At 65.9% G+C, this 27,351-nt stretch overlaps 1 protein-coding gene across 3 annotated transcripts; it reads right to left on the bottom strand.

Moving 5' to 3' along the window:
* Positions 1 to 728: 728 nt before the first annotated feature.
* On the bottom strand, positions 729 to 26,078 carry ATG2A (autophagy related 2A). Of its 3 annotated transcripts, none has more exons than XM_044422625.1 (42): positions 25,881 to 26,078; positions 22,354 to 22,516; positions 21,379 to 21,531; positions 20,427 to 20,529; positions 19,641 to 19,806; positions 19,410 to 19,541; positions 18,891 to 18,987; positions 18,229 to 18,387; positions 17,670 to 17,812; positions 17,241 to 17,316; positions 16,674 to 16,935; positions 16,210 to 16,360; positions 16,022 to 16,123; positions 15,213 to 15,374; positions 14,862 to 15,099; positions 14,209 to 14,311; positions 13,946 to 14,108; positions 13,543 to 13,685; positions 13,079 to 13,242; positions 12,313 to 12,470; positions 11,645 to 11,795; positions 11,320 to 11,513; positions 10,982 to 11,062; positions 10,778 to 10,884; positions 10,279 to 10,371; positions 9,837 to 9,907; positions 9,276 to 9,352; positions 8,899 to 9,069; positions 8,289 to 8,415; positions 7,761 to 7,963; positions 7,169 to 7,392; positions 6,757 to 6,892; positions 6,334 to 6,531; positions 5,662 to 5,763; positions 5,245 to 5,329; positions 4,643 to 4,772; positions 4,378 to 4,450; positions 3,822 to 3,904; positions 2,920 to 3,041; positions 2,669 to 2,823; positions 2,010 to 2,165; positions 729 to 1,306 (listed from the first exon to the last, which is right to left on the bottom strand). In XM_044422625.1, exons 1-42 carry the CDS (start codon positions 26,049 to 26,051, stop codon positions 1,070 to 1,072), a joined length of 5,985 nt encoding a protein of 1,994 aa, XP_044278560.1. In that variant the 5' UTR covers positions 26,052 to 26,078; the 3' UTR covers positions 729 to 1,069. The 3 variants fall into 3 exon arrangements, with proteins under 3 accessions (XP_044278560.1, XP_044278561.1, XP_044278562.1); XM_044422626.1 differs by having other exon boundaries at positions 21,379 to 21,528; XM_044422627.1 differs by lacking the exon at positions 25,881 to 26,078 and adding an exon at positions 24,077 to 24,706 and having other exon boundaries at positions 21,379 to 21,528.
* Between the last annotated feature and the right edge of the window lie 1,273 nt (positions 26,079 to 27,351).

Below are 27,351 nucleotides of genomic sequence, written 5' to 3'. Positions count from 1 at the left end.
GCCGCTCCTCCCAAGCACACGCACGAGGGACTGCCGGTTGCACGGGCCGGCCTGCCCACGCCGCCCACCCTGCCCCGGACCACGCGAGCGGCGCCCCGAGCAGACGGAGGGCCCTCGCGCGCATTGCCTTCCCCGGCGCCTGCTGGAGCATCTGAGCGCGCCTGCGGCGATCTTCGCATGGAGCAATGAGCGCGTTGGCCGCTGGCTCGGTGAGACTCAAGCATGGACGCCTGGTGCGCTTCAGGTGCAACGACACGCGACGGGAGGCGGCAGTGGCCCGTCCGAGTTGGCGCTAACCAGCCAAGAAAGCAGAGGGAATTTTGCTGGGCGGCCGGGACCGAGCGGGGCCTCAGCTCTGTTCAGCAGCAAGCCACCGTCCCTCTTCCTGCCTTTTATGCCTCAGCTAACGCGCACCTCCCGAACTGTTACGCCTCTCGTGCCACCCGGCTCATACGAGATGAAAGGAAAGGCAGTGCTGAGCCCCGACTTGGCCACTGTGGTCGGGGGTCCGGGGACTTGGGATCCAGCGTGTTAGGAGTGGGGTGGCAAGCAGGGCCGGGCCAGGGAAGGGGTGAGGCCACGCTGCCGAGCCGAGCCGAGCCGAAGAGGGGGCCTGCACATTTCTCTTTTGAAGGAGCACCGAAGCTGCTCTGGAAGCGGACTCCGAGGAGTCCCCAGCCCTGCCCCCATGGAAGCATCCGTCCGAGCCACCGCTGCAACCAAGGAGCTGGAAACAAGCCAAGTCCTTTAATACTCAGCCACTTTCTCGTCCCTCCAGGCCCCCGCCGTGCCCCCGGCAGCGCTTCACGGAGGGAGGCGCGTGCGGCCCACGCACCGAGCACTCGGCGGAGGGGCAGTCTGCGAAAGTGCGAAAATGAAGGCGAGGCGAGGCGAGGCGAGGCTGGGGCGACCACTCCCGCAAAGGGCGCCTTGTGCCATTGGGGGGCCCCTCCGGGGATGTGGGTGCTCGGCGTCTCGGCGGGGCCTCACACCGCCAGGCAGGCCAAGCGCCCTCCCGCTGTCCACGCGACGTCGGGCCGAGGGTCGGCCCGGGTGCCGGCCGGGCGCCTCACTCCTGCGCCTCCTCCGACCGCCACTTCAGCGCCTCCTCCTTGCGCGCGTCCGGCTTGATCTGGTTGCGCATGCCGCCCAGCAGGTTGGAGGTGGCCTCCGAGGCGACGATGAGGGGCTTGACCACGGTGGGCGGGATCTGCCGCAGGACCCCTCCGACCGCCCCCGTGATGCCCTTCTGCTCGTGGCCGCGGGCCGCCACGTCGCAGATGGCCTGGGCCGTGTCGATGACGCCCTGGGGGGAAAGCGGCGCGTGACCTGGGGGCGGGTGGCGAGCGGGGCGGCCTGCTGTGCACGCTGGCGGGGCCCGTCCCGACCCCGGAGCCCCCGGAAGGCGCTCTGCCCTTCTGGCAGGGAGGAAAGAGGCCAGCACGGATGCGGGGCTCCTGGGAAAGGGGCTCCTGGGAAAGGGGCGTGGCCATCCACGAGGGCTGCACTGGGCCCCCGGACCCAGACCCTGACCCAAGGCTCCCCACCCCTGTTGCCCGAGCATATGGAACAAGCGCTATGAATCACTGCTCTCGTAACTCGCCCTACTAGCCAAGGCTGGGCTGGCACGGACGGTGGTCTCTGGCCAAAAGGCGGCCCCGAGGGAGGAGGAGCAGCAGCTCTGGCCTGAGGGGAACCTGCCGCAGGGCGCGCTTCTCCCCCCCTCAGCAAAACGAGCCGCTACCATGAGGACCGAGGAGGAGGAGGAGGAGGAACAAGGCGTGCGCAGGCGAAGGCGGAGCAGCTCAGGAGCGAGGGCGCTGGCGCAACCGGGCCGCTCTGCACGGTGCGAGACGCAGGTGTGCAGCCGGGTTGCGGGGTGGGGGCCCTCGGGTGAGGAGCCCTCCGGCTGCACGCTCTCGTCGCGGGGCCACCGGCGAAGGAGGGCAGGGGGCCGCGCAGGGCCCACGTGGCCCGGAGATCCGACCGCCCCTCGCCGGCCGCCTTACCTCGCGCACCGTGTCGTAGGCCTTGGCCACCCCCTCCCGCAGGTCGGCCGGCTGGTGCCCCCTCCTCAGCCTGCGGCTGTGCTTCCGGTCCAGGAGGGTGCGCGGCAGCGGGGGGGCCGCAGGGGACAGGATGTCGTAGACCGTCTCGGCCGTGGCCTGGGGGCAGGAGGAGGGAGGGTGGGAGCGGAGGAGAGGCCTGGGGCACCCCGAGGCCCGCCTTCCTCGGGGGCTGCCACCGGCGAGGTCCCTCAAGGGGCCGTCCTTCCGCCTGGTCGCTGCCACGGGCTGCTCCGGCTCCGGGCCCTTTCTCGCCGTGGCCAGCACTGGCCTGCGGGCGAGGCGGACCAAGTGTGGCCCCTTCTCCCCGGGGCCACGGCCCAGCCCAGAGCGAGGGGCAGGCGGGGGGGCAGGCGGCAAGAGGAGCGGCCAGGCCAGGCCAGGCCGTGTCCGTGGGCCCCGGGCAGAAGCTCAGCGGGCAGCTGTCCCGGGAATCCGCGTCCCCAGGAAGGAAGACTCATCAGGGACGGGGCAAAGTCGGAAGCATCCCGTAGAGGGAGGGATGGGGGTCAGCAGGGAACCTCTCCCCCCCCCCCCGATTTCGGAAGCGGGGAGCGGACACCGGCCCAGCATCCGCGCCCCCCGACCACGCGGCCCCTGACCTGGATGGCCTGCACCAGGCGGTTGCTGAGCTCCAGGGCGGCGGAGGCGGTGGAGGTGCCGAAGGAGGCCGCGCCGCGCTGCAGGCCCCGGATGATGCGCCCGTCCTTGCGGTACTGCTCGATCGGCAGCCAGAAGAGGTCACGCAGCCCGTGGACTGGGGGCGAGGGGGCAGGGTCAGTGCCGCTCCCGGGGGGCTGGACGCCTGGCCCGGCTCCCGGCCCCCCGGCCCCGGCCCCCCCCGGCGACTCACAGAGCTGCACGACCGAGTGCATGGGCCCCACGCCGCCCAGGATGCCCGGCAGCTGGTTCTTGCGGATGTCGGTCAGCCACTCGTTCAGGGCATAGCTCACCACCTTCTCCACGCCCAGCAGCCTAGAGGGAGGAGAGCTGGGTGAGACGGCTACATGGCCGGGCTGGGGACGATGGGAGATCCAGCCCAAGCCCTGGTTCCTTTTATTAGTGCATGTAGATCCTGTTTTCCCCTCTGGGAGGGCGCCAAGCAGGCCCAAGTGATCGTCCTTCAGTTCGACATTTGGTGCACATCACGGCCCCCAAGGCAGGTGAGGAAGGCGCTCAGTGACTCACCCAGAGGTGTGTCGGGGCAGAGCGGGGGCCCCAACCGAACCCCAGCCTGCACGCTAACTACTCTGCTTCACTGTCTCTAGCAATGTAAGTGAGCTACTGGGTCCAGCACTTTTTAGTGTGGGGGGAACGCCAATGGGGTGGGGCAGAGGACTCCCCCCTCCCCCCGTGATAGGTCATCCATCTCTTAGTCTGTGCCAGAAACCCACCTCCTTGGGTCTGTCCAACAGGAACCGGCTCCACTTCTCCCTCTGGGGGAGGGAGGAAGGGGGGCAGGGAAGCTCCCGGGGCTGAGCCCCCTTTGCAGCACTCGAGAAATGCCCCGTGGCCCAGCCGGGCAAGCCCTGCAGGCTGCCCGATGCCCGAGTGGCAAGCGAGTCTTCGGAGGGCCCTTCCACACGTCGCCGACCCAGAGCGCTCCCTGGGAGGGCCGAGGAGCGGAGGGCGGGGGGCCGAGGAGTTTGGGAGCAGCGAGCCAAGCGGTGCTGCGGCTTGGGCACAAGCCCCCTTCCCCTGCAGCTCCAACCCCCCGCCGCGTCCCCCCCCGAACGACCGGACGGGGCTCCTCACCCGTGGCGGCAGCAAAGTTGCTTCAGCTTGAGCTCGGAGCAGTTGAGCTGGGCCAGGCCAATCAGGATGCCGGCGAAGGTGCCCTGGGGAGGCAGGCCGTGGTTGGGGGGCTGGCTGCAGCACCAGAGACCCTCTCGGGGAAGTGCCCCTGCCCAGCCCAGCCCAGGGGTGCCCCCCCAAGCGCCGGGGGCGGGGCCAAGGGGAGAGGAGCTGCTGGCCACGTTGCCGGCGGGACCCTCCCAGGTTTGCCTGCTCAGGTGCGCTGGCAGTTCGCACTTATGAGAAGCGGTGTGAGCCTTTTTCCAGGGAAAACGAGCACGGGAGACGAGGGCGGTGATCACGCCGAAGCCCGCAGCAAGGGGAAACGGCGTGCTGTTTTGCTTGGAGGCGAGACTGAAAAGCAGGGCTGCCCGCAAGTCGCTCTGGGCAGCTCGGGAGGGTGGCGGGGCGGGAGGGCTTCCGCTTCAGGGAGCGCAAATTCCAGTTGCCGGGGAGCCCCCGCGGACCACAGAGCCGCCCACCCAACCTGGGGCGGGAGCAGCCCCTGGGGACTCACCACCTGGTCGACCGTCACGTGCTTGCCGTGGTAGTCCAGCCAGATGGGCACTTCGGAGGTGAACCGGAACTCCCTGGGGACGAAACGCCGCGGGCGGGAGACCCGTGAGAGTGCGCCTCCTTCCTGCCGCCAGGCTGCCTTCCGCCGGGGAGGGGTCTGTCGCAGGGCCAGCTGCCGCGGGGACCCTCCCCTGCCCCCCTCCAGGACGGAAAAATGGGGCGCGCCAGCCGAGGGCCCCGCCCACGCCCCCCTCTGGCGCTCGTACCGGAAGTAGATGGGCTGGTCGGAGGACGAGGCGTTGGAGAGAGAGCTGTTCTCGCTGGCGCTGGTCTCCATCGAGGCCGTCATCTCGCCCTCGGCTCCCTCGGGCTCCTTCCCGGGGGACTCTGTGCGGCCTGCGGGGGCAACGGCATCACAGACAGGGCACGCTCTGCCCCAAAGCCATGGACAGGAAGGGCCCCCGGGGCTCCTCCAGGGCAGTCTGGGGGGGCCGTGCACGTTCCAGGGGAGACCCTTTTCAGTGCAGGGGGAGAGAAGGCCGGGCCGCGTTCTGGGGTCTGGGAGACCGAGGGGCAGCGGCAAATCCCTTCAGCTGCAGCCTCAAGCTCTCAGGGCCAGTCACAAACCTTCGCAGAGGCATTGCCAGCTTTTAGGATTGAGGGTGAGGCCCAGGAAAAGCCAGGGAATCTCCAGAGAGTGGCCGGGAAGGGACCACGGCCTTCTGAGGGATTCGTCTGGACTGGGGAAGGCCCGGATTTGGCCTCTGGGTCCGAGGTTCCGGACAGGATCCCCAGCCCGGCGCTGCCCAGACGTTCTGGGGCTACAGCTCCCAGCAGCCCCCACCAGGCTGGCTGGGGAGAGACGCACCCTCAGATCCAGCTTCCATGGGCACCACGGGATTGATGTTGGCGGCCACATTGGTGAAGAAGTCCTTCAGGAAGAACAAGGCGTCCTGGAAGGAAGAGGGATGGGATCAGGGGATGGGACTGGGGGACGGAGCCCCCCTGGTGGAGGCGGTGCTCGGATGTTCCTGCCGCCAGCTCCAGGAAAGAGGCTGGCTCTTGCCGGGGGAGGCGGAGGAGGAAGGGGGGAGCCCGTCTTGCCTTGCGTTTTGGGAGGCTCTTCCAGAAGTCGGGAGTCTGAGCAATTGGGAGCGTCTACAACTGAGCTCGGGGAGCCTGAGCACAGGGTGGGCCGCCCCCACCTGGGAAAGGCCCCACCCCCAGGGGCCTCCCCTACAGGGCGAGCTTTTTGGGGAGACCCCGCCCCACCCCATCCCTTCACCTGGTCAATGTTGAGCCGCAGCGGCATCAGCGAGACGCGGAGGCAGCATTCGGGGCCGCCCAGGCCGGCCTCGGGGCAGACGTGGAGGGCTTTGATGGTGAGCTGGGGAGGAAGAGGCGGTCGAAAAATCGGCCCCGGGGCCGGGAAAAGAGGCAGCCGGGCCTTCCCTTGCTGGCCAGGCTTGGTGGCCCAATTCGCGCCCAGCCAGCGGTCCGGCTAGCCGATCTGCGGCAGCTGTGGCAGTGTGTCTGCAGCAGCTCCCGCCCCAAGAGGGCCTCGTCCGGTGCGGCAACCAGCCCCCCAGGCTTCGGGCCACAGCCCCGGCATTCCTGGCCACTGGCCACACTGGCTGGGCCGAAGCGGGCCCACAACATCTGGGGAACGCCCCCTTGAGGAAGCGGTGGCGCGCATGCGAGGGGGCTGGAATCGAGCCTTCTGCAGCCGGCTGAAGGGGATGATGGGGGCTGCAGTCCAGCACATCCAGAGGCCGCCCGGGCGAGGAGAGCTGCTGAAGTCTGGCTTCCAGCCCTCGTCCCAAAGGCCTCTGGGTCTCGGCAGAAGAGGGCTCTCCCTCCCACCCAACGTGCAAGGGGATGCGGGAACAGTCCTGCACGAAGGGCCCCGCGGGCAGCCCCCCTGGGGCCAGGCCCGCCATCCCCCCCGGCTCCGCACCATGTTGGAGTGGGCGCGCCGCGGCATGCCTTCGCTGCTGTACAGATAGAGGAACTTGTTGATCTGCGAGGAGGCCAGGCGGTCCCGGATCTCCAGCTCCTGGACGAGGAACACCTGCCTGGCCAGGGGCTGCTCCTCCAGCTCCGTCGCAGGCTTCTCGGGGGGGCAGCTGGCGTAGGCCTCGTGCTGGAAGCTCACCTGGAAGAGCGCAAGCAGGGGGGCCTTCCTGGGGGTGCAGGAGGCACCGGCTCCGAGCCCCGGCTCCCCACGCCCCTGTGGGACCCGTTCCCCACTCACGCGCCCCACTGTGTCGGCCCATGTCACCGGCCGCCCCGTGACGCGGGAATCTGCTCCCCACAAATCGGGGGCCCCGGGCACATCGGCGCCTGCCCCACAGCGAGCCCCCGGCCCTGCGCGACACACCTTGGTCAGCTGGATCTCCATCAGCAAGTCGTGGATGCGGCTGGCCCCCCCCTGGGCCCGCCAGGTGTTCTGGGGCCGGTTGGTGACTGCAGAGCGGGACGGGGACGAGCGGGCGCTGGCAAGGGGCGGCTTCGTCCTGAGGGGTGGGGGGGAGGAGGATCACTGCTTTGGCAGCCGTTCTGGCACCGTTCCGGACACGCGCCTCCGAAGAGAAGCATCATGGCAAGAGGGAGACAAATTTGCCCACATCCGTAGCCGGCGAGGGAACGCCTGCACCCAACCCGGCTTGCTCTTCCCGGCCACAAGGGACACCTGAAAGGACTTTCGCCACGGAGCCGCATTCAAAGCGAGGGCAGGGCAGACCCGCTTGGGATCAAGCATGCAAGAGAGAACAACGCAGAGATGGGCCCACCTGGGAGAATGCGCGGAGGCCGAGCGGCCAGGCCCAAAGTCACGGCCTCCATACAGATGCCATACCACGGAGATGTCCCGCATCAGGATCCGGCTCTTGGGCACCGGGAAGTGCGGGGGCGCCTTCAGCAAGTCTGTGCTGCCCAGCGGGCGGGAGAAATGCCCCTCCTGCACCCGGACAGGCCCTTCCAAGAGCTTCGTCACGACGGGCTCGCCGTCCCGGGGCTGCGGAGCGCGAGCGAGCAAGCGAGAGGCAGAGGGGGAAACAGACAGGTTTGCTGCTGCAGCTGCTGGGGCCCCGTCCTCGCACTGGGTGTGTGGGGGGAGACCCCCAAATCAAGCACCCCCCACCCTGACACCGTCTGGCTGCCCCCAGCCCTAACCCCCGGCCCTATGCTGCCCTTTCCGCCCTCCCTGAGCGGTTTTCCTTTTCTTGTACAGCTTGTTTAAGAAGGAACAGCGTTGGAAGACATGATTTGACTCTTTTGCTCCTCCCTGAGAATTCTGTTTTTGCTCGGGCCAGATTAACAGCCGCCCCCCGCACTCCCGGAAGGGGCTGCCAGGGAGATCCCCCCACCCCGCACCCGCCTTACCGGGATGCCCGTGCCCGGCGCGTCCAGGATGCAGAAGTCCTCCGTGGCTTCGCCCTCGCTGTCCCCCGAGGGGCTGAAGTCCAGCCCCTCCCCGGCAGAGGAGGGCGGGGGGACGGGGCCTCGCCCCCTGCCGGCGGCTCCGTTCTCCCCCGGGAAGAGATACACGGAGACCGGGGAGGGCTGCTGCCGGAGCCCCGCGTCACCTGAGGAAGAGGCCGGCTTAGGCAGGGCGGGCTGCACTCGTCCCTACCCCGGCGGCGGGGGGCTGCCGGTTCCGCTGCCACACACGCTGGCGGAGTCTCCCCACTTTGGGCTTCCCCTGCCCGGCCCTCCTTGGCTCACATTCTGCCCCATTTAAGGCCTTGGAGAGGAGAACCAGGACCCGGATTACGCCCAGGAAGAAACGGGGGCCAACCAGTTTGGCCACTTCCGGAGCTTCCCACGGGGCTCTGTCGAGAGGGGAGCAGGGGGCGTCTGTGCGGGCCTCTCGGGGGGGACCCTCTGGCGGCGGCACGAGAGCAACCTTACCCGGCTCACCGGCCAGTTCCCGGAGGCTGCGCTCGGTGTCCATGAGGGCGTCGGTGAGGTCGCGCTGGTTGATGGCGGCGGTCTCGGCAGGGGGGCACGAGGGCAGGGACGCGGGACTCTCGGACAACTGGCAGGGGCGGAAGCGGGGGGAGCCTGCTGGGACCGGCGGCGGGGACCCGGGGAAGACACGAGTGCTGCCCCCACGTGGCCCCCACAGGCACGCCTCCCGCCACCCGCCGCGGCCCCGGCTCCCCGTTTCCCCCGCATTCCCCCACTAGCTCCGCGTCGGCTCGCTTCGGCCCCGGAGGCTGGCCTGCCAGCCGCCTGCCCCCAGCGCCATCACTGTTCCGGCGCCGGGAAGCAAGTTCCGAGCGGGCCTCCCCACCCTCCTCGGGGTCAGGGCTCCACTCCGCGGAGCCTCCCGGGGCACATATGGCCAGGGACTGGCCTCACCCAGCGCCTCGTGAGTGGGCGGCCATCTTGCGGAGGCGCCCTCGGCCCCGGCTCAGGAGTGCAGCTGTGCCCCTGCCCCGGGGGGCCGGCCCCCGCCAGTTTCCGCTCAGCCACGGCGGGCAGCCACGCCAAGCCCGGGCCCGCGCCGCGCACTCACCTGCACCTTCTGGCCGGCGATCTCCGTGGGGCTGTCGTGCCGGGGCGGCGGGCGCAGGTCGCCGTGGTTCACCACGTACTGGATGAGGTTGGCCAGCGCGGCGCACGAGTCGGGGCAGGTGTGCACGTGCAGCACGTTGTTGGAGCAGCGCAGCTCGAAGAGCGGCCGGGCCTGGGGGGCAGCGGGGTCAGCACCCGGGTGGGCCGGGCCGGGCCGGGCTGCACCGCAGGGAGGGGGTGGTGGCAGGGCCCCGGCACGTCTCCCTGCTCGTGGGAGGAGGCAGGAGCCGCCGCTCCCTCCAGGACCTGCCCCCAGCGCCTCTGGGAGAAGGGACCCGGGGCAAACCCTGCCACCCCAAAACACCCCCCGGGACGCACCAGCTTCCCGGTCGTGGCCCCTTTCCACGTGGTGATCGCCAGCTCCAGGAGGTCCACGTCCAGCACGCAAACGTAATCTGAGGCCGAGAGGGAGCAGGCCGCAGCTCAGGGGAGCGGCACCTATTCTGTGCGTGGGGGTCCCGAGTTCCTCCCCGCATCACGGTGGTTGCGAAGGGCCGCGTTGTGGCTGTGTGGGGGGAGCTGCTGGGCCTGGTGGGCAGGCAGCCCGGCCTGGGAACGACACGGCCCACGAAGAGCGGCTGCCGGGCAGAGCGAGCGGCACTGGGACGGGGGCCGGATCCAAGGGGCCGCTCCGTTCTTCTCACGGATGTGAAACAAACTAAGGGGACCCGAGTGGGTGCGGGACCCACGGCTGCGCCACCTAGGACCCCAGACCCCAGACCGTTTTGGCCCCCGTGGGCATGCTCGCAACATTTCCCAGAAGGCTATGCAGGCTGGGAGGTGCAGCCCAAGGCATCTGGAGGCCCACAGGGCCCACCCCGGATGAGACAGCAGGCATTCTAAATCGAGAGGCTGCCCAGGCCCAGCCCTGGAAGTCACCTTTCCTCAGGTCGCCCGTCTCCACGTCACATTTGTTGGAGAGGTAGAGGGCCGAGTCGTCCAGGATGAACCTGCACGGGGACAAGAGGGCCAGGTAGCTCCCCTCTTCCTGCACACGCGTGCCGGGAAAACAGGTTCTGGGGCTCAGCTGATTTGCTCCGGTCCCACCCCAAAGCCAGAGAGCCAGTGCGGCGTAGTGGTTAAGAGTGCAGGTATGGGACCGGAGGATCTGGGTTCGAGTCCCCGCTCGGCCATGGAGCCCACGGGGCCAGTCCGAGACTCTCAGCCCAACCTACCCCACAGGGTTGTTGTGGTGAGGATAAGGCTGAGAGCAGGAGGAGGAGGAGGAGGAGGAGGAGGAAAGCCGCTTTTTCAGGGCCACGTGACTTGGCGATCTGAAAGCTGAAGACAGAAGGAGCAATCCTGGGAGGCCGAGACTCACCGGAGGAGGAAGACCGAGGTGTCCACAACGATGTTGCTCGAGAGCGTGAAGGTCTCGGCTGTGATGAGCACTCGGACTGGCAAATAGAGAGGCCTGCAGGGGAGGCAGAAGAGCACCTGGCTCAGGAGGGAGGCGGGTCTGGGTTCCGCTGGGCCCCGGGAACAGTTCAGAGCAACACGTGAGCACGCGAATAGCGACGCGGCAGCCACGTGCCAAGGGCTGCTCGCGCCAGAGGAGCCCTCTGCAGCCGTCCGGGGGCCCCGGGCTCTCCCGACGCTTAGGACACTGGGGTGCGGGGGAGGGCTCTGATTTATGCATCTGTTTTCTGGAAATTTGAGGTGTGTCGTCATGGAGGTTTTCCCCCTTGAAAGCGCTTTCCGTTGCACGTGGCTTCTGTCCCGCGCACCACCTTCAAAGGGGGCCGAGAAAGATTTTTTGCTGGAGTGGAACAGGCTGGGCCGGATGTGGGCCACGAGTCCAGCCGGCTCCTGCCCGTCACCTGTAATCCACGGCGCAGCTGAACAGGTGGGTGTGCAGCACCGTGATGATGGTGGGGGGCGCGAAGCCCAGGACCGGGTCGTCCAGGACATCGAGGAAGTCGATCATCTGGGAGAGGAAGGCCGGCAGGGTGAGACCTCGGGGCCAGAAGGACCGGGCCCAGATCCCGCCCCGTGACACAGACACGCGCCCCGCCGGGCCTCACCTGCGTGTACCAGCTCTGGTGGGTCAGCGCCATGTGATGGCGCAGCGTGGCGCCTTCCAGCCGCAGCGTCACCAGGAACTCCTGTGCGGAAGGACGGGGCGTTAGCACGCACAGGTGACGGCCTGGAAGGTTTGATGGAAGGAGCGCCTCCTTCCAGAGACACCTGCCTGGACCTTCAGATCATCAGCTGAGGTCCTTGGAGAGCCCTCACCGAAGCAGCAAGGGCGGCCACCCGGGGCGAGGCCTTCTCAGTGGTGGCACCCGGACTGTGGAATGTGTTTTCCGGGGGGGGGGTGCCCGGCACCGGCTCTACTCCTCCCCACCCCCCATGGAGGTACCTTTATGTTCTTCTCCAGATCCAGCTTGATCTGAATCGCCAGGGAGAGCATCTTGGGGGTCCCCTCCTTCCTGGCCCCCACGGGCCAGCTGATGGCCCCCTCCTGGGAGGCGTAGATGGTGGGGTGCAGGCCACTGGGGGGCAAGAAGCTGGGGATTTCCAGGTGCTCCGCCACGAGGTAGTCTTCCACCACGGCTGCGGGGACAGGCGAGGGCCGTGGGGTCAGTGTCCGCTGCAGGCCGTGCAGCCCCGCCCCCCGTTCATTTATCCATCGGGTTTGTCACAGCATTTCATGATCGGCGCCCCACAGGTGTCCCGGGTCCCACCTTTGTGATAAAGTGCGACCTTCTCGGCCTCAACGCAGAAGTACCCGAGGTCCTCGCGGCCCTTGTACCGCGTGACGCTGAAGAGGCTGCCGCTCTCCATGTCCAGGACCAGCTCCCCGTGGGAGCCCTCCAGCTTCCTGCCCCCCTCGCCCTGCGTGGGAAGAGAGACCTGTGCAGAGAGGCCACTGAGGCTGGGCAGCGAGCAGCAGCCTCAGGAGAGCCGAGAGCAGGAAGCCCAGGACACCCCGGGACTCGGGAGCCCATGTTCCTTGGCAGAGGCGTTCCTGGGACAGGCAGAGCCGCCCTGACACGCTTCGCAGGACCCTCTGCGCCTGCGTCGGCTGGCCGGCCGGTTCCAACAGGCTCAGTTCATCCTGGGATGAAGACGGGCCAGCCCAGAGAGAAGCGGAACCCGGCAATGGCGTCCACACCCGGCAGCCCCTGCTAAGACCCGCAGGCTCCCGGATCGGGCCCGTAGTTCCCGCGAGGGCGGGGAAGGAAGGCGTCCCCGTCTCGCCACAGGAGGCCTAGGGCGCTGGCAGGGTCACTGAGAGGCCTGTGAAGACTCCGGGGCCACGGCACTTTCCCCGAAACGCGGAGTGGGGCGTTGCCCAGGGAAGCCAGTCGTGCCCCGCAAGGCCACCCCCCCCAGCCCCCGGGCCTCTTACCTTGGCCTCGCACAGCGCTGTGACCCGGCCTTTCCCCACACGGAGCACGACTGAGACGCAGCTCTGGGGGAAGTGGCTCTTCGGCTCCCCCTTCCTCTGCTGTGCGGCCGCCTCATCCACCGAGTAGAAGTGGGAATCCTCATCCTCGGAGTCGGAATCTGGGAGGCAAGAGAGGGCGGCGTTTCTGAGCACCCCTGAAGAGTCGGTGTCTCATCTGGGTGCTGCTCCAACGCCGCCAGGGAAGGACAGGCCACGAGGCCACGACGAGCCGGGCTGACAAGCGACGCTGGCTTTGACACCAAGGTGGCGGGAGGCAGAAGAAACTGGGCCAATTCATTCCTGAGCAGGGTCTGCCCAGCTGGGACCCTTCTCGACCAAATGCCGACTCGGTTGCAGCTTGCATGTTTCTGAGACGGTTGTGTGATTTACAGACGGCCCCAACAGATGCTCAAAAGCAGCAGCGCATTTGCAAAAGGCGCATGAAACACACACACACTTCCGAAAAATGCAGATAAACGCACCGTGATGATCGCAGACGCATGGCACGTGTGTATTTCCAAGGTGTGCTTAAACGAGGCAAGCATTTGGAAAACAAGCAAGGAAATGCAGTCTGGTTTTCATTTAGAGGAGGGAAAAGAGCCGTTATCATCCGACACAGACATGAAATAGAGTCTCGATGGGTGAACTGAGGGAACGCCGGACTCCAGCTCGACCTGTGTGTGCATTTTCAGACCAGTGCCCCAAAAGGGGGCGCTCCACCACTCACCCAGCTTGAAAGCTGATTTGCACAGCTTGAAGTTCTCCTGCCAGCAGAAAGCAGTGGGCCCTTCGCTGGCCCGAGTGCTTGGCACAGACCCTGTGCCACCGGGGGGCTGAGTGGAGCTGGGGGGCGGGAAGCAGGACTCCCACATCAAGAGGTCGTTGTTGATCCTAGAGGGAGGACGAGACGGCCAGTTCGCACAGGGCCCCTCCTCCCGGCTCTGCCCTCGCTGTCCCACACTACCTGGGCGATTACCTGGACACGCCTCCTGCACAGCAACACCTGCCAGCCTGGCTCACGCACTCTCGGGTCTACAGCCCCCGGGCAGCCACAGGGCAGTCTCACGGGGACGGCGGGCAGCCCCTGAACTGAGCGGCTCTCGGCCGTGCACTGCAGAACGGGGCTGAGTGACGGAGGCCTTCCTACCTGCGCTTCCGCCAGCCAGAGCGAGAAGCAGCGGGGGCCCTGACCTGTTGTAAAGGCTCTCGTAGAACTCCTTGCTGGGCAGGAAGATGTGCACGGTGGGGAAGGCCACCTCCACGGCGTACTGGGAGGCCCCCAGCGTCTGGGCCTGGAACTCCGCCATCTCCTCGGGATCTCCGGGGATCACCATCTGCCGGGGAGGGGAAGGGCGCAGGTGGACGAGGCCAGCCAAGGCTCCCGGGGAGCGGGCGAGGCTGCGCTGGGAGCCCCTGCTTCCGGGGGAGGATTCCCCGGGAATGGGGAGCCGCCAGCCCCAGACTGGGGAGCTGTGGCCGGCAGCCCGTGCCGGCGATCCCGGCTGACGAGGCCGCTCCCGGCATCCGGCGCTCTGGATGCGGCGCGGAGCCACTTCCCACAAGGCTGGCCGCGGCCGGCCTGGGCGCACCTCACCTCCTCCGTCTCGTACATGGTCCGCTTGGACGAGAAGGGCGACGGCTCCGGCCGCTTCAGCTGGCAGGGGCTCTCTGCCATGGAGAGCTCCATCTCCTCGGGCCTGGCCAGGGCCACTTCCCACGGGGCCTCGCCGGCCTGGGGCTGGAAGCTCACCGTGATTCTGCAGGGGCGAGGGACGCGCTAGGACCAGAGGCAGGCGCCCCGGGCAGGGCAGGCAACACCACCCCGAGCCCTGCAGGGAGGGAGGGGGCCAGCCTTACTTGGGGAGGGTGTATTTCTTGCCAGCCCCCTTGGCCGACAGATCGGGGGCTTTGCCAACCCGGAAGCAGGGCACCGAGAGCTTCTCCCCGTCCTCGTAGACACCTGTGTGGGGCACGGACCTTCGTTCAGCTGCCCAGGCCTTGACAGCAGCGCTGGAGACCCTGCTCCCTGCCCCCCACCCCAGTGGAGGTCTTTGCCTGGCAAGCATCAGGGCAGGGCCCCTCTGTGGGGCTTTGGGGTTTTCCATTCTGGACGGCCTTGAGTGATCCTGGGGCTGCGATCTTTTCTCCCTCCCCCATTTTAAAATGTGTAATTATGGAATGAATCTAATACCCCCCCCAAACTCCCATCTGCACTACAAAAGGAAAACAGAACCAGAAGTGGGGTGCTGCTCCTCCGTTCCGGGGCAGTCACGGTGGACGGAGACGCTCACAAAGCTTGCTCCTCGGAAGGCTTGAAAAAAATGTTTCGCCCAAAGCCCTCGTCTGACCCCACAGAGGAGCGCCATCCCCGCTAACGGGAGGGGCAGAAAAATAATACGCGAATAAAACCGACTGCAACGCCAGGCAGAGAGCCCATCGCCCCTGCGACCCAGCTGATTCGGCCGACGGGGCCCGCGAGGCGGAGGGGGGCCGCCCGTGCACCCGCTTACCGTGCAGGTCACCGAAGGAGCCCTCCAGCTGGGAGATGCCTTCCGGCCCAAGCTGCAGGCAGGCCTCGGCCGCGGCCAGGTCCAGCCGCAGGCTCTCCCTGCGCACCGCCTTCTCCGACCAGGACCGCCGCTCGGTCCAGGGGCGCAGGTCCGGGATGGGGAACTGCAGCCGCAGGGTGGCCTTCGGGGCGGCCAGCTGTACGCTCGCGTGCCATGGGGCAGCAGGGGGAGAATCTACCTGGGCACCCAGCAAGGGGAGAGGGAGAGAGAAGAGGAGGCTTCCTGTCGTCAGAGCGGAGGGCAGCCGGCAGGGCGGGGGGCCGGGGTGCTGCCCGCTCGCCACCGACTTACCCAGGGGCCCCCGGGGGGCGGCCTGGCCAAGGAAGGGGGGGCTGCGGAGCGCAGCAGGCCGCAAAGCCGGTCCACCGTCGCCAGGTCGACGTCGCAGTGGAACTCGGCCAGGTCGAGCGCCAGCTCCACCGCCTGCTTGGGGGCAGCCTTGGCGAGGCGGCTCTGCGAGCAAAGACAGACCGTTGCCAGACTCTGCCCACGCTCGGGTTGTGTTCACACAGCCGTGGGGAAGGTGGGGAACCTCAGGCTCCTTGTCCCCCACCCCATCCCCCCACAGCCGGCTTCTGAGCCACTGGTCCCCACTCCAAAGAGGCTGAAATGCCCCCCCTGCAGTGTGGCTCCCGGCAGGACGAGCCGGGCGCTGCCGAAGGGCCGACATCCCGTGCTGGGCAAACCCATGTTCACCAGCTGGGATGCGGCTGGCAGGGCGCCCAGAAGCCCGCAAGCTCTCTGCGCGGGCACCGTCCATTCTTCTTCCGAACTGCATTTATTTTCCGCCTTCTCCCCTCGTGCAAGGAACCAAGGGCAGCATGCAAGGTTCTCCTCGTCTCCATTTTAACCTCACAGCAGCAGCGAGGTGGATTAGGCCAAGAAGCAGCGTCTGGCCCAGCATCTCCCAGTAAGCTTCACGGTTCACTGAGGACTAGAACCCTGAGGCCCTGGACTCCTGGTTCCACTACTCCGCAGCTCTGCACCCCACCGGCACTCAGGCAAAGGTTGGACGGCCCGCGATGCAGGGTCCCGATCAAGAGGCAAGTGAACGGCGGTGACAAGAGCCCCCTCTGGCTGCCCGGCGCTGGCACACTCACCTTGGAGGCCGGCCGCTTCTCCGAATGCTTGCAGCGGAGACGGGCACAGGGGCGAGGCGACTGGCTGCAGGGAAAGGCACTGGGGGCGGCAAAGGCCAGCAACTGGGGAGGGAAGCGGTGAGAGCAGCTCGGCAAAGGGCCCCTGGCCAAACAGCCGGCCCCGAGCATCGGGCGGGCCCCGCGCTCACCTCGGTGTACTCCGGCTCTCTCTGCCCGGAGCCCTCCGGCCACAGGCACTCCAGGATCTCGAGCAGGCCGAAGGAGGAGTCCCAGCTGAGCAGGCGGAGCTGCCCTGCGGCCCTGTGCTCGCAGCTGAGCTGCACGGCGGCCCCCGTGAGCCTGCGGAGGGAAGCAGAGCCCGGCTGAGGCGGGCCCGGCGAGGCCCCAGCACCGCCGGGCGGGTGGGCGGGCGGAGCGGAAGGCCAGAGTGAGCACAGCCTCTTTCAACGCCGGGCCGAGGCATCTGAGGGGTTGTGGGGGCGGGGATTCATTGGCCCGGACCGAGAAGGCATGTGCTGCCGATTCTTGGCGTGGTCCAGCGCCTGGAGACTGAACCTGGTGCAAGGGGGCCGGGAGCAGCTCTGAGTCAAACGGTGACCCAAGGCAGGGCCGCGGAGGGCGCCCGGCGAGCTTCTGCTCTCGACCCGCCTACCTGAGGTTGCTGTGCGGACAGGCCGCCTCGAAGCGCCGCCGCAGGGGCTGGAAGTCCCGCCCCCCGAAGGCCGAGTCCTTCAGGCCGCTGAGCTGGGAGAAGAAGCGCTGAGCCAGCAGGAGGTGGGGGGTGTCGGGGGGCGCGGGGCCGGGGGGCTGGTACAGCAGCGTCAGCGTGAGCCCGCCGATGGCCACGCGCAGCAGCACCTCGGGGCGCTGGCTCTCTAGAGAGGGCAGCGGTGGCGGCGGAGAGCCGGTCTTGCCTGCGTGAGGAAGGATGCCTCTGAGCAGGGAGGCGGGTCGCAAGCCCTGCCCACGAGCCCAGCAACCAAGCCTGCCCGGACCCCTGGGAGGGCCCGCTGCTTCTCTGGCGACTTCTTAACAATCAATGAATTGTACGTGGTTCTATATTTTCCCTGCAGCATTTTTAGGTTGGTTTTAAGCTCTGCTTGGGAGGAAGCTGCCTTGGGTGCCTCCCAAAAGGAGCGAGAAAGCGTGAGATAAATGCAAACGGAATCGTAAAAGTGAGCGGTGGCAAAACGGAATCCACGAACGTGGCACATCTTACTCGGTAACTTGGCGAGGCAAGGCAGGGTGGCCGCAAAGGGGGACCGTCCGTAACGCCGGGGACTGCTTAGGATCAGCTGCGGAGAGGGAGGAGAGACGCTGGTGGGTTGAGGAGCTGGGATCAGGGTAACCCGGAAGCGGGGAGGCTCCGAGTCCAGCTGGCCGTCCGTCCAGCCCAGGACCATGCGAATGGACTGGTCTGCAGCATTCCTGCAGGATTTTTCCTTGGCCTGCTGGGAGATGCTGGGCAGTGACCCCGAGACCCAGCCTGCCCCATCAGGGAGGCCCAGAGCTCCCCCAATTTGCCATGCTCGCTGCCACAGCGGCGGTGGGGTGTGGGACCCACAGGCCAGAGTCTGCATGCTGGCGCGCAGGCCCCACGCGGTTCACTGGCCCGGACCCCTCTCCCGCCGCCTGGGGGGCGCCTTACCCCTGGTGCGAAGGTCAGAGGCTGCAGGCGGCCGGTGCTGAAGTCGCTGTGGGTGGAGGAGTCCAGGCCGGCCTCGGAGAGCTCGCTGACGGAGCGCACGGACGACACGCTGCTGCTCATGGGCGCCATGGAGAAGAACATCTCTGCAACGCAGCGGGGGGGGGGGGGACGTTCCAGCACGCATCCCAAGGGGTGCTCGGGATCCCGGAGCGCGCCTTAAGCCCAGTGGGACTCTGTCCGGCCAGGCTGAGAATTGCTCCTCTGAGATGGGATGGCGGCCACCAGTACCGAAGGGTCCGAATCAGACCCTCATGCCGGGGGCCCGGCTGGGCCGTCTGGGGAACCCAAACCAGCTGCCGGAGCTGCACCGGACAATCCCACCTGGTTCTGTCCACTGAGGTTGAACGGCCGACAACACTTGGAGCAAAATATATGGCGGCATTCTTGCCCCCACCCCCTGGACCATGGCCCCCGAGAGCGTCCCCAAATGGGCAAGTGGCCCGCGGGCCGAGGGTTCTGCACCCCAGGGCAGCCGCTCCCACCTCCCGCCGGCAGTCACCTCCGTTCTCCACCCCGATGCAGGGCTCGGCCCCCTCTGGGCGGGCGGGGGCGCCCAGCCCCGCGTGCAGCTGGTGGCTGAGGTCCTGCTCGATCAGCTTCAGGTCCTCCGAGTCGAGGGGGCGGCTCTTCCCCAGCTGCTCCTGCAGGATGCCGGATTCTTCTCGGCCAGGGTGGGGGAAGAGGGAAGAAGAGGCTAGTGAGGCTGCCGGGAACCACGGGCCCATTCTGCCTTCGATCGGGGGAACGAAGTCATGTCTCTCCAGGTGCCTGACAAGCCTGCCTGGGGCTGATGGGAAGCGGAGCCCCCCTGCCATGTCACAGTGGGTGCAAAAGCTGCTGTGTGTGGAAAGGAAAGCTAAAGGGGGCATGGCAGGAAAAGGGCCGCAGGGGGGCCTTCCTTGACCTGCACCAGCCACCAGGGCAGAGACCGGCAGCAGGAAGCCGCTTCAACCAAGTCAGGCCCAGGGCCCATCTAACCCAGCAGCGTCAGCACAGGCAGGCAGGCAGGCAGGCGCCGCTCTCCAGGTTTTCCAGCTCCACCCAGGGATGGCACGGCACTGAAGCTGGGACCTCTGGTATTCCCAGCCCTGAGCTTGTTCGCACCCGGGTTCCAGCAGCACCTTGGTCCTCACCCCCCCCCCACCACCTGGCAGAGCTCACCTGAGAGGTTCAGGGAGGAGAGAAGATCCAGCAAACAGAGGATCTGCCGCGGCGTGAGCAGCAGGTGCAGAGACCCCACCTTCCCATCCAGCTCCAGCTGCGGAGAGAAAGCGCTCCTGGTTCAAAGCGAAGCAAGAGCTCTCTGCCCAGAAGCAGGGGGAGCGCAGGCTTCCCACGGTCTGGTGGCCGCAGCCCGGGAGGGGGCAGAGTCGCACCAGTGAGTGCGCAGCGCTGCGCCGGACCAGACCAGGTCCACCTCCCCAGCCTCCCTCCGCTCAGCGGGCGACCAGAGGAAACCCACAAGCCCCACCCATGTCCCCCAGGACCTGGCGCACAGGAGCACAACGCCCCCGGTCCTGGAGGAAGCACAGAATTCGCGATAAACTCCGCAGCTTTGCCTGTCTCAAGCCGTCCTGCGTGGTGGCCGCCACGATGTCTCGTGGAACTGAATTCCACGGCTTGACCTCCCATCAGGCCAAGTCGTGGAGCAAAGGGGGAAACGGGGGCCCTGCGGCTGACCTTTGGTCCAGGAAAGGCCTCGTTCTGCTTGAGCTTGATCCTCATCTCCGTGTAGCCGGAGCAGCTGCCGATCTGAAGCAAAGTGCTGGGCAGGGGCTGCTTCGCTCCGGCATCGGGTGCCTCGGCATCCGCCTGGGTGGGGCACGAGGAGGAGCAGGTAGGCCGAGCCGCGACCGAAGAACCCCGCCGCACGCCCCAAGACGGAGAGCGGGCCAGGCCGTGGGGCCGTACCTGCGGGACGGGGGACGGCGCACGGGCGCCGCCGTCCACGAACTCCTCGTAGTGCAGCAGGACGCCGCTCATCCGAAGGGTCTTGTGCACGAACGGCGGAGGCTGGTGGATGTCGACCGAGAGCGCCTGCCCCGGGTCCTTCACCGCCTCATCGCAGTAGTCCAGCCTGCAGGGAGGGGGGGAGGCGAGGAGCCGCTCAGGCGGGGTGAGGGCGCAGGTGGGCCCTCGCGAGATCGATCAATCGATCGATCCCGCGCGCCAGGGGTGGAGAAGCTCTCTCCCGTGAGCCAATTACACCCCTCCTGGCGTCCCCAGGTGGCCGCGAGCCCTTCCTTTCTCCCAGCCACGGATCATTTGGCAGCTCCCTGACTCTGGGGCAGTTCCCCCCGTTCCAAGATGTCTGAAGCACCTCTCCCGAAGCTCCCGTACGAGCTGCCGGAGCATGAAGCTGCGACCGTGTGCGTGCCGAGGGCCGCGTCCTTCCGTCACAGCACGTCGACCCTTTCAGCCCTGCCTCCCGGAACTCATCCTTCGCCCTCGGCCTGGCCTAGCCCTTTGACAAGACCCCCCTGGCACTTCTCCCTGGCACACTGGGTCCCCAGGTCGAAACGAGGTCCCGCGCAGTCCTGCAGACCGCAGCGGCCCCCTCCCCCCCCACGCCGCACGCCTCGCTGGGCGGTTCTGCTCCCGCTGCCTCCGGAACGTCCTTCCGTCGCCCACAAGCTGCACTGCTCTGAAGCCACAGCGAAGCTGGCCGAAGCCGCCTCCGTGGGGAGAGGCAGTTACCTTTTGACATGCACCTCGAGCGCCATGCTCTCCTGCCCGCCGTGGGGCTGATGCTCAATGCGTATCACAGTGTCCAGAAACGTCACTTGGATCCTCCGCAGAACTGGCAGGACGCAGAGGATATGGGGGATTATGGGCACGGCTGTGGGGCAGCCAGCCCCCCCCCCCCCCCCCCGCAGCTTTCAGAGCTTAACAGGTGGGACAGGCGAGGTTTCTTTCTCTCCCCTGCTCAGACCGCTCCTCTGGAGAGGCCCTTCGTGCCCCTAGCGGCTTGCTCAGGGCCGGCCTGTCGCACTGGCGAACAAAGCGACGTATTTCGCCCGCTGCGCAAGGGCTGCGGAGGGAGCGCGAAGGGCCCATGCCTGCAGATGCAGACCCAGGAGGGGGCCGTGTCGGTGGTGGCCCCCAAAGCGTGGAATGCTCCCCCTGTTGATTTTTGGCACCACACAAGCCTTTTTAAAAATTCCCCTGGCTCTTTGCAATCACTTTCAGCTCCCGCTCTTGTCATCTATTAATCACATATTTAGCGCTGCATTTCAAAATCATCTTTCAAGGTTTGTCATTCCTCTTGTACATTTGTCTGTGGCTGCATTTCAAGCCAGTTCTTTTGATGGCTGTTATCCCCAGTTGAATTGCTGGCTTCAATGGATTTGCATTTTTGTGTGTGCTGCCCTGGGAGATTTGGCTACAGGGTGACTCTGAGGCCCAAAATACGTAATGTAGGAAGAGGAAAAGGAGCAGCTTCATCCTTGGTGCCATGGCAGGACTGAAGCCCCTTTGCAAACTTCAGGACTACAGAGAAACACAGCCCTGCTCCCCCAGGGCTCTTAGCAGCAGCCGCTCCTCTCCTCTCATGCTGGAGAAAGAGGAGGATCGATTGGCGCGCGACGCTCAGCTTTTGTTCTTTGATGACCCTTGCTGCTATTGTGACAGTAATAACCCCCTCGCTCACCAGTTTCGATGGTCTGGGCAAACATCTCCAGCCCCTCCAAGGGCTGGGGGCTCTCGGACGGCTCTTCCGCCGGCTCCTTCAGGCACTCCTGGGCCAGCTGCATGCTTGTGGTCACGCACGACGCCCAGCTCTGCGACTCCACGCCAGGGGCTGCTGCGGGGACACAAGGCCGGTCAGTGTGTTGGGCAAGCAGGGCGGGCGAGGCGCACGGGTGCTCGGACGGGCTTGTGGCGGTCAGGCCAGGCGTCTTTGGTCACTCCGACAGAAGGGGAAGCTGTGGCCGTCGATCAGCCCCGAAGGCCATCCCCAGAAGGCTCCTCCTTCCTTAGCTGCCATCCCCAGCAACCACTCCAGCGGGGCATAAGAGGGAAAACTGAGGCCCTGCTGAAAGACCTAATTATTTTCCTCTTCCCTCCACATCCCTCTTTCCTTGTGTGCTGTGTATTTTCACACTGCATAAGCCCCCAGGCAGAAACTGCCCTCTTTTCTGAGAGTCTGCAAGCTTTTGGTGGCTGAGGAGCAAGTTAACAATGCTCCCAAAATAAGCAGCAAGTGCTCCACCATCTCACCTCGCCACACTTAGCCAGCCAGTCTGTACTGTGGAACAACTTCAAATGGACAGAGTACAGCCCTTGCTCATGAGATGACTGCCAATGATGCAGAAGGTCCTCTCCTAGAAAGCCCTGCTCCACAGGACAGGGAAGGGACTGGGAAGCTGCCCTGCCCTATCTAGCTCTGTACTGTCCACACAGGCTGGCAGCAGCAGAGCTGAAGGATCTGGGGCAAGAGTCTTCCCAGCCCTTTCTGGCCTGCCAGAGATCAAACCAGGCCCTCCTGCCTGCGGGGGGGGGGGGGGGGGGCTCTGCCCCGGTGCCAACTCCCCCTCACGCAAGCAGGGAGCGCCCAGCAGCCCTTCCTTCCGAAAGGCCGGACAAGCGGGGCCCCCAGTGTCCCCTTCCCGTCGGCAGCTCTCACCGCTGTGGCATTTTGGCTGGCAGGTGATCTGCAGGCCACACACTTCCACGGTGCAGTTCTCGGTGACCAAGGCGGACCAGGGGATGGTGACGCTGATGCTCTCGATGAAGCCATCGACAATCTCCAGCGGCGTGCCGAGGGACTCCAGGAACTCGTTCACCGACTGCCACGGGGAAAGGCAGAGAGGGCAGAGGTCGGGCCGAGGGTGGAGCACAACCGAGGGCTCCCCGGCCGAGCCGCGGGACCCGTCACTGCCCCCCCGCTTGGGACAGCGCCGGTCCCCGCCTCCGGGCCAACACAGAGCGGACAACAGCACGAGCGGAGGCAGGGCTCCAGCGGGGAAGAACACCCGGTTGTTCTAGCTGCAGGACAACAACTCCCATAATCCCCAGCCAGCTCTGCAGGAAGCGAGAGAGCTGGCATCACGCAGGGGTGCCGGGAGCCAGGTCTACACGCTGGGGACAGCAAGGGAAAAATCGGGGGGGGGGGGCAGAGAGCGCGAGAGCTGTGGATGGTGAAGATGGCAGAACTGGGGAGGGGGGGTGGCAGAGAGAATGCAAGTGGGGGGGCAGTAGGGCTTTCGAGGGCGGGATGGAGCACTTAAGCAGCGCCTGGCTTGCCCCCCCCCCACACACACAGCCAAGCACCGGGGTGAGACTTCCAAGGAACCCCCCGAGCCAGCGGGGAGCCGGAGCCAGTGCTGGACCGGGACCGGGGGAGGCAGGTCCTGGCCCCGGCTCATCCGTGGAGCCCCCGGCCGATCTTGGTCCAGCCTCCCTCGCGAGCTCGCTCTGTCAGCCCAACCCGCCTCGCAAGGTTGTTGCGTAAACACTGTCGTGAGAGCACCACGCGTGGCAGCCAGGGTTCGTCGGTGGAGAAGCGCCGTCCCGCTGGTGGGCACTACTCCGGCAGTGGTCAGAGTGTGGGACCAGGGCTCAGGCGATCCGGGTTCTCGGGTGGCCTCGGGCCAGTCCTGACTCTCCACCTACCCGCCCCAGAGGACTGTTCGAGGATGAAATGGAGAGAACGAAGACTGTGCACTGGCTCGGGTTCCTCGCAAGGGCGGGGAAAAGGCGGGGTGGCACGACGACGGGTCGGTCAGGCTGCCGAGCGAGAGTGCGCAGACCAGCTGCCGGAGGGGGAGGCCAGCCGCTCGCCCTCGGCGCTTTCCCACGGCGGCCTGAGCGACCACTCTCAGCCAGAAAACACGCGCCGGAGCTCCCCGTCCACCGGGAAGACGGAGGCTCCGTCAGCACCCTTGCCATCCCATCCCAGCCCAGCCCTGAGGACGCAGCAAGGAAGCAGGCGGGCGGAGACTTCGGGGTTCCGCAGCCCCAGCCCGGGACCCCCCAGATGCAACGGGGCTTGGTTCCCCAACATTTCTAGCCAGGAAAGCCAGACAGGGAAAACGGGCCCAGCCGGCCTCAATCCGGCTTCCCGTATACCAGACATGATGGAGAAGCTGTGGAACGGCGCCACCCCGTACCCCATGGGCCACGGCAGCAGGCTGGGGTGCCTGAAGCCACAGAACATGGGGGCTACGGGTGTGCAGCCCTCCCTCCCTTACGGCCCCGGGACTTCTGCCGGACCAAGCTCTGCTCAGCGCCACCACCTTGTGATTTCTTACAAGAAAGCTAAGAATAGGAAGGTGTGAGGAAATAGGCAAGAGACACAGGAGGACAGGATAGGCTGGCAGGCAGTGACTCGCACGGATAATTTTAACCTTTCTCCAGGGCAGGACGGGCCTTGGAGCCAAGAGCAGGCCAAGGGCCGGTCACCTCTGTGTTGGAGAGCAAACATCCTGCATTCTCACCAGCCTCAGCGGCTGCGATTACCCAGCAGCAGAATCCCCCGCAGAAGCACACCCGGGGTACGGAGGGCCGGAAAAGACAGCTGTGCTCAGTGCGACAACCACGGATGCGTTGCGCCGATTCCGAGCAAAGCTGACCCACAACAAGCATTCCAGCTCGTGTGTTCTTGGGTTCGCCTTGCTCAGCCCTCCAAGACGAGGAGAAGGCTTGCCCAGTTGCGTTGTGCAACCAGCTGTTTCAGCGCATCAGAAACACGGGGCTTCTCCTTTTTTTAACGCTTCTCTTTTGTGAACTGGAGGATCCTTGCAGTGAAGTTCCAGGCCTTTAGCCCTTTTCCCAGTGATCTTCCTCCGCGTTTGCTGCCTGCGTCCCCCCAGGTGAGCCGAGACCCCACCAGGAACCGGGAAGCCCGACACAAACCACCGGCCAGCAAACTATGAAGGCATCTCCTCCTCCAGCTTACACTTCCTCAAGGCCCCAGTACTGGGGGCGGATGGTCTGGTGCCAGGCAACTGAAGGGGCCCAGCCTGGGGAATGCTAGAGTCAGGATGTGGGGTTGCCCCTACCCCCTCTGTTCTGACAGACCAAAGCTGCTGCACCATCCTGAAGCGGGCGAGGAATCCCAACCTGGAAAGCACCCCGGAGAAGCACAGTCAGTAACAACAACTGCCGCACACACCGGATACATTCCTCACGGGTGGCATCACACCACACTGCTAGGAGCTTGGGCGGCTCACAGGCCGTGCGGCAACCACATCCCAACAACAAACACCGGCTCCCAGTCTTTCTCCAGCCTAAAGGGAACCTCTTTCAGCCTGAATGTGAAACCCCTGCTTTTTTTTTCTGTCTAAGCAGGAGCACCTTGAAAAATAGCCAAATGTATACTTGTTACCCAGAAGCTATGCTGGCTAGGGGACTATGGGAGATGTAGTCCAGCCTGTCTGCAAGGTACAGGGTTGGCTGCTTCAGTACTAATCCCATATGTAATGTACTGGAAACTACATTACCCAGCCCTTGATGCTGGAATTACCAGCTAGAATTAGCAGAACCCACAGTTCCTAGAAATATTCCATGGCAAGAGTGTTGCAATTTCGTTTTATTTTAAATTGTTCCTGTAAACAGCCCAGCGACTGGGTGGCACAGAAACAAAATGAATGCCAACAACAGCCTTCTCTTCTCCCTACTGGAGACCTGGGTTCCAATCCCAACCCAGCCATTATACCTCCACCTGAAGACCTCAGGTCGTGGGGGGCGGGCAGGAGATAGAGCTCCAGGTGTTTGGGGCTTCAGTTCCCAGCAGCCCCTGCCACATATGGCCCCGAACACATCTGGACACCTATTTTTGCCACCCTCTCTCAGCCTCACCTGTCTGACAGGGCTGTTTGGAGAATGACACGGCAAAGCTCTCTTTCTCAGCCCAGCCTACCACACAGGGCTGTTGGGAAGGGGAAAATGGGAGGTGGGGGGAGAGCGCTGGATGCCCCCCCCCGTTCGCCTTGAAGAAGGGGCAGGCAGGCAGGAGCGGGGCTTTTGGGCTGGAAAGCGGGGCAACCTCCCCAGCTACATGCGGCCTGCTACGCAGGGCGCTGCACCGGAGGGATTTCTGCCTGTCTGCCCGGCTAGGCTGCAGCTTCCCCGGGAGGCCCGAGAGAGGCCGGAGGGGAGGCCGGCGGAGGCGCTCGCTCCTTCCGCCGCCGCCTGTGCGGAGAGGCTCACCCAGACGTCGAGGTGGATGCGGCTGAGACGGCCGGCGCCGGCGTAGAGGTCGAGGCTCAGCTGCTCCAGCCCGAGCCGCTCTTCCAGAAAGTGGCCCAAGTAGTGCTGCAGCAGATACCGGCAGACGCGCTTCTTAATCGAGCTCGACCACGGGAAAAACCACCGCGACATGGCGGCCAGGGACCCGGCCCGCCCGGCCCGCCCGGCCCGCCCGCTTACTCGACCCCCCGGCTCCGCGCTCGGCTTCTTTTGCCCACTAGGCCCGACCCCGCTGGCAGCGGAACGCGCTCATTGGCCGCGCAGCCCTCCGGCGCCCGTCTGATTGGCTCAGCCGGCGGCAGGGCCGGGTGACGTTGCAGAGGGGGCGGCGACATGGAGGGAGAGGAAGGAAAACACAACAAGCGGCGGACGGGGCGTGAAATTAGTCCCGCCGCGGAAAATGGGCTTCGCGTGAAATAAGTCCTCCATCGCTCTCTACAGGGAAAGAGGCTCAGTAAACTGTCTCATTGTGTGCACGAGACACTTCCGGGTTCTATATAAATGCTTTTTCCTAATCCTTTCCTTTTTTAAAGATGAGATCCTGAGCACGTTTAGACGGAAAAGGGTGTACAACTCCCAGGAGTGCCCCAGCCCTGCCCCTTTTTTCCTGTCTACACATGCCCAGGATTGCGATTTAGGGTATCAGCTCGAGCTTCTCCCCAAACTTAGCTCGAAGAAAAGGTTTGAAATTCATTCTCTTTCGCACTCTGACCTTGTTTACATAAACGACTTCTCGGGGGTGGAGTCCCAAACACTTACAGAAGCTGCTCTTCCATTGCAGCAAACCAGGAAACTCTATGGCTGGGTACCGGAAGTGAGGTACGCCATTTTATTTCCTATCTCTATGGGTTAAAGTGGCTCGATGAGCTGGTCAGGTGACCTAGCTGGAGCACAGCTCTCCAGCAGGTCTCCAACCTGGCGCCCTCCGGGCGTGTCACACAACCCTCCTACATACTTGGGGGGCGCCAGGTTGGAGAAGACCGTCCTGCGCGACGGGGCAACGCGAGCAGGCCCTCACCGGTGCCGGGAGGTGGGCGCGCGCGCGCAGAGGAAGCCACTTGGGCAGGCGGACTTTTCTCCTTTGGGGCTGGACGTGCAAACGGGTCTGCGGCTGAGCAAGCTCCTGCCGCCGCCTTGAAGGGCATCCTCGGCCACCCCGCAAACGTGGCTCTGCTCCTTTCCGGGCCGAAGAGGGAGCCGATCCAGCCTGGGGGGCGCGGGGGGGGGGCTCTGCGGGGAAGGCCCGGCATCCGGACCCCTGGAAGTCCGCAGGCAGCAGAGGCCGGTGCGGGGTGCCGGCGTTTCCCGCTCCTCCTCTTCCTCGAGGCACAAGGCAGGCGAGGCAGCTCTCGCCCGGGGGCCGGGGTCGCCGCCGTGGGGGCCGGGGGCCGGGGATCTCATGCTCGGGCATCGCGGAGGGACGATTGCGGCT

Source organism: Varanus komodoensis, unplaced genomic scaffold (genome assembly GCF_004798865.1).
Source record: "Varanus komodoensis strain SLA01 unplaced genomic scaffold, ASM479886v1 scaffold132, whole genome shotgun sequence".
Classification (NCBI taxonomy): Eukaryota; Metazoa; Chordata; class Lepidosauria; order Squamata; family Varanidae; genus Varanus; species Varanus komodoensis.
Note: the sequence above shows the minus strand (reverse complement) of the source record. Positions and strands in the feature narration are given on the sequence as shown.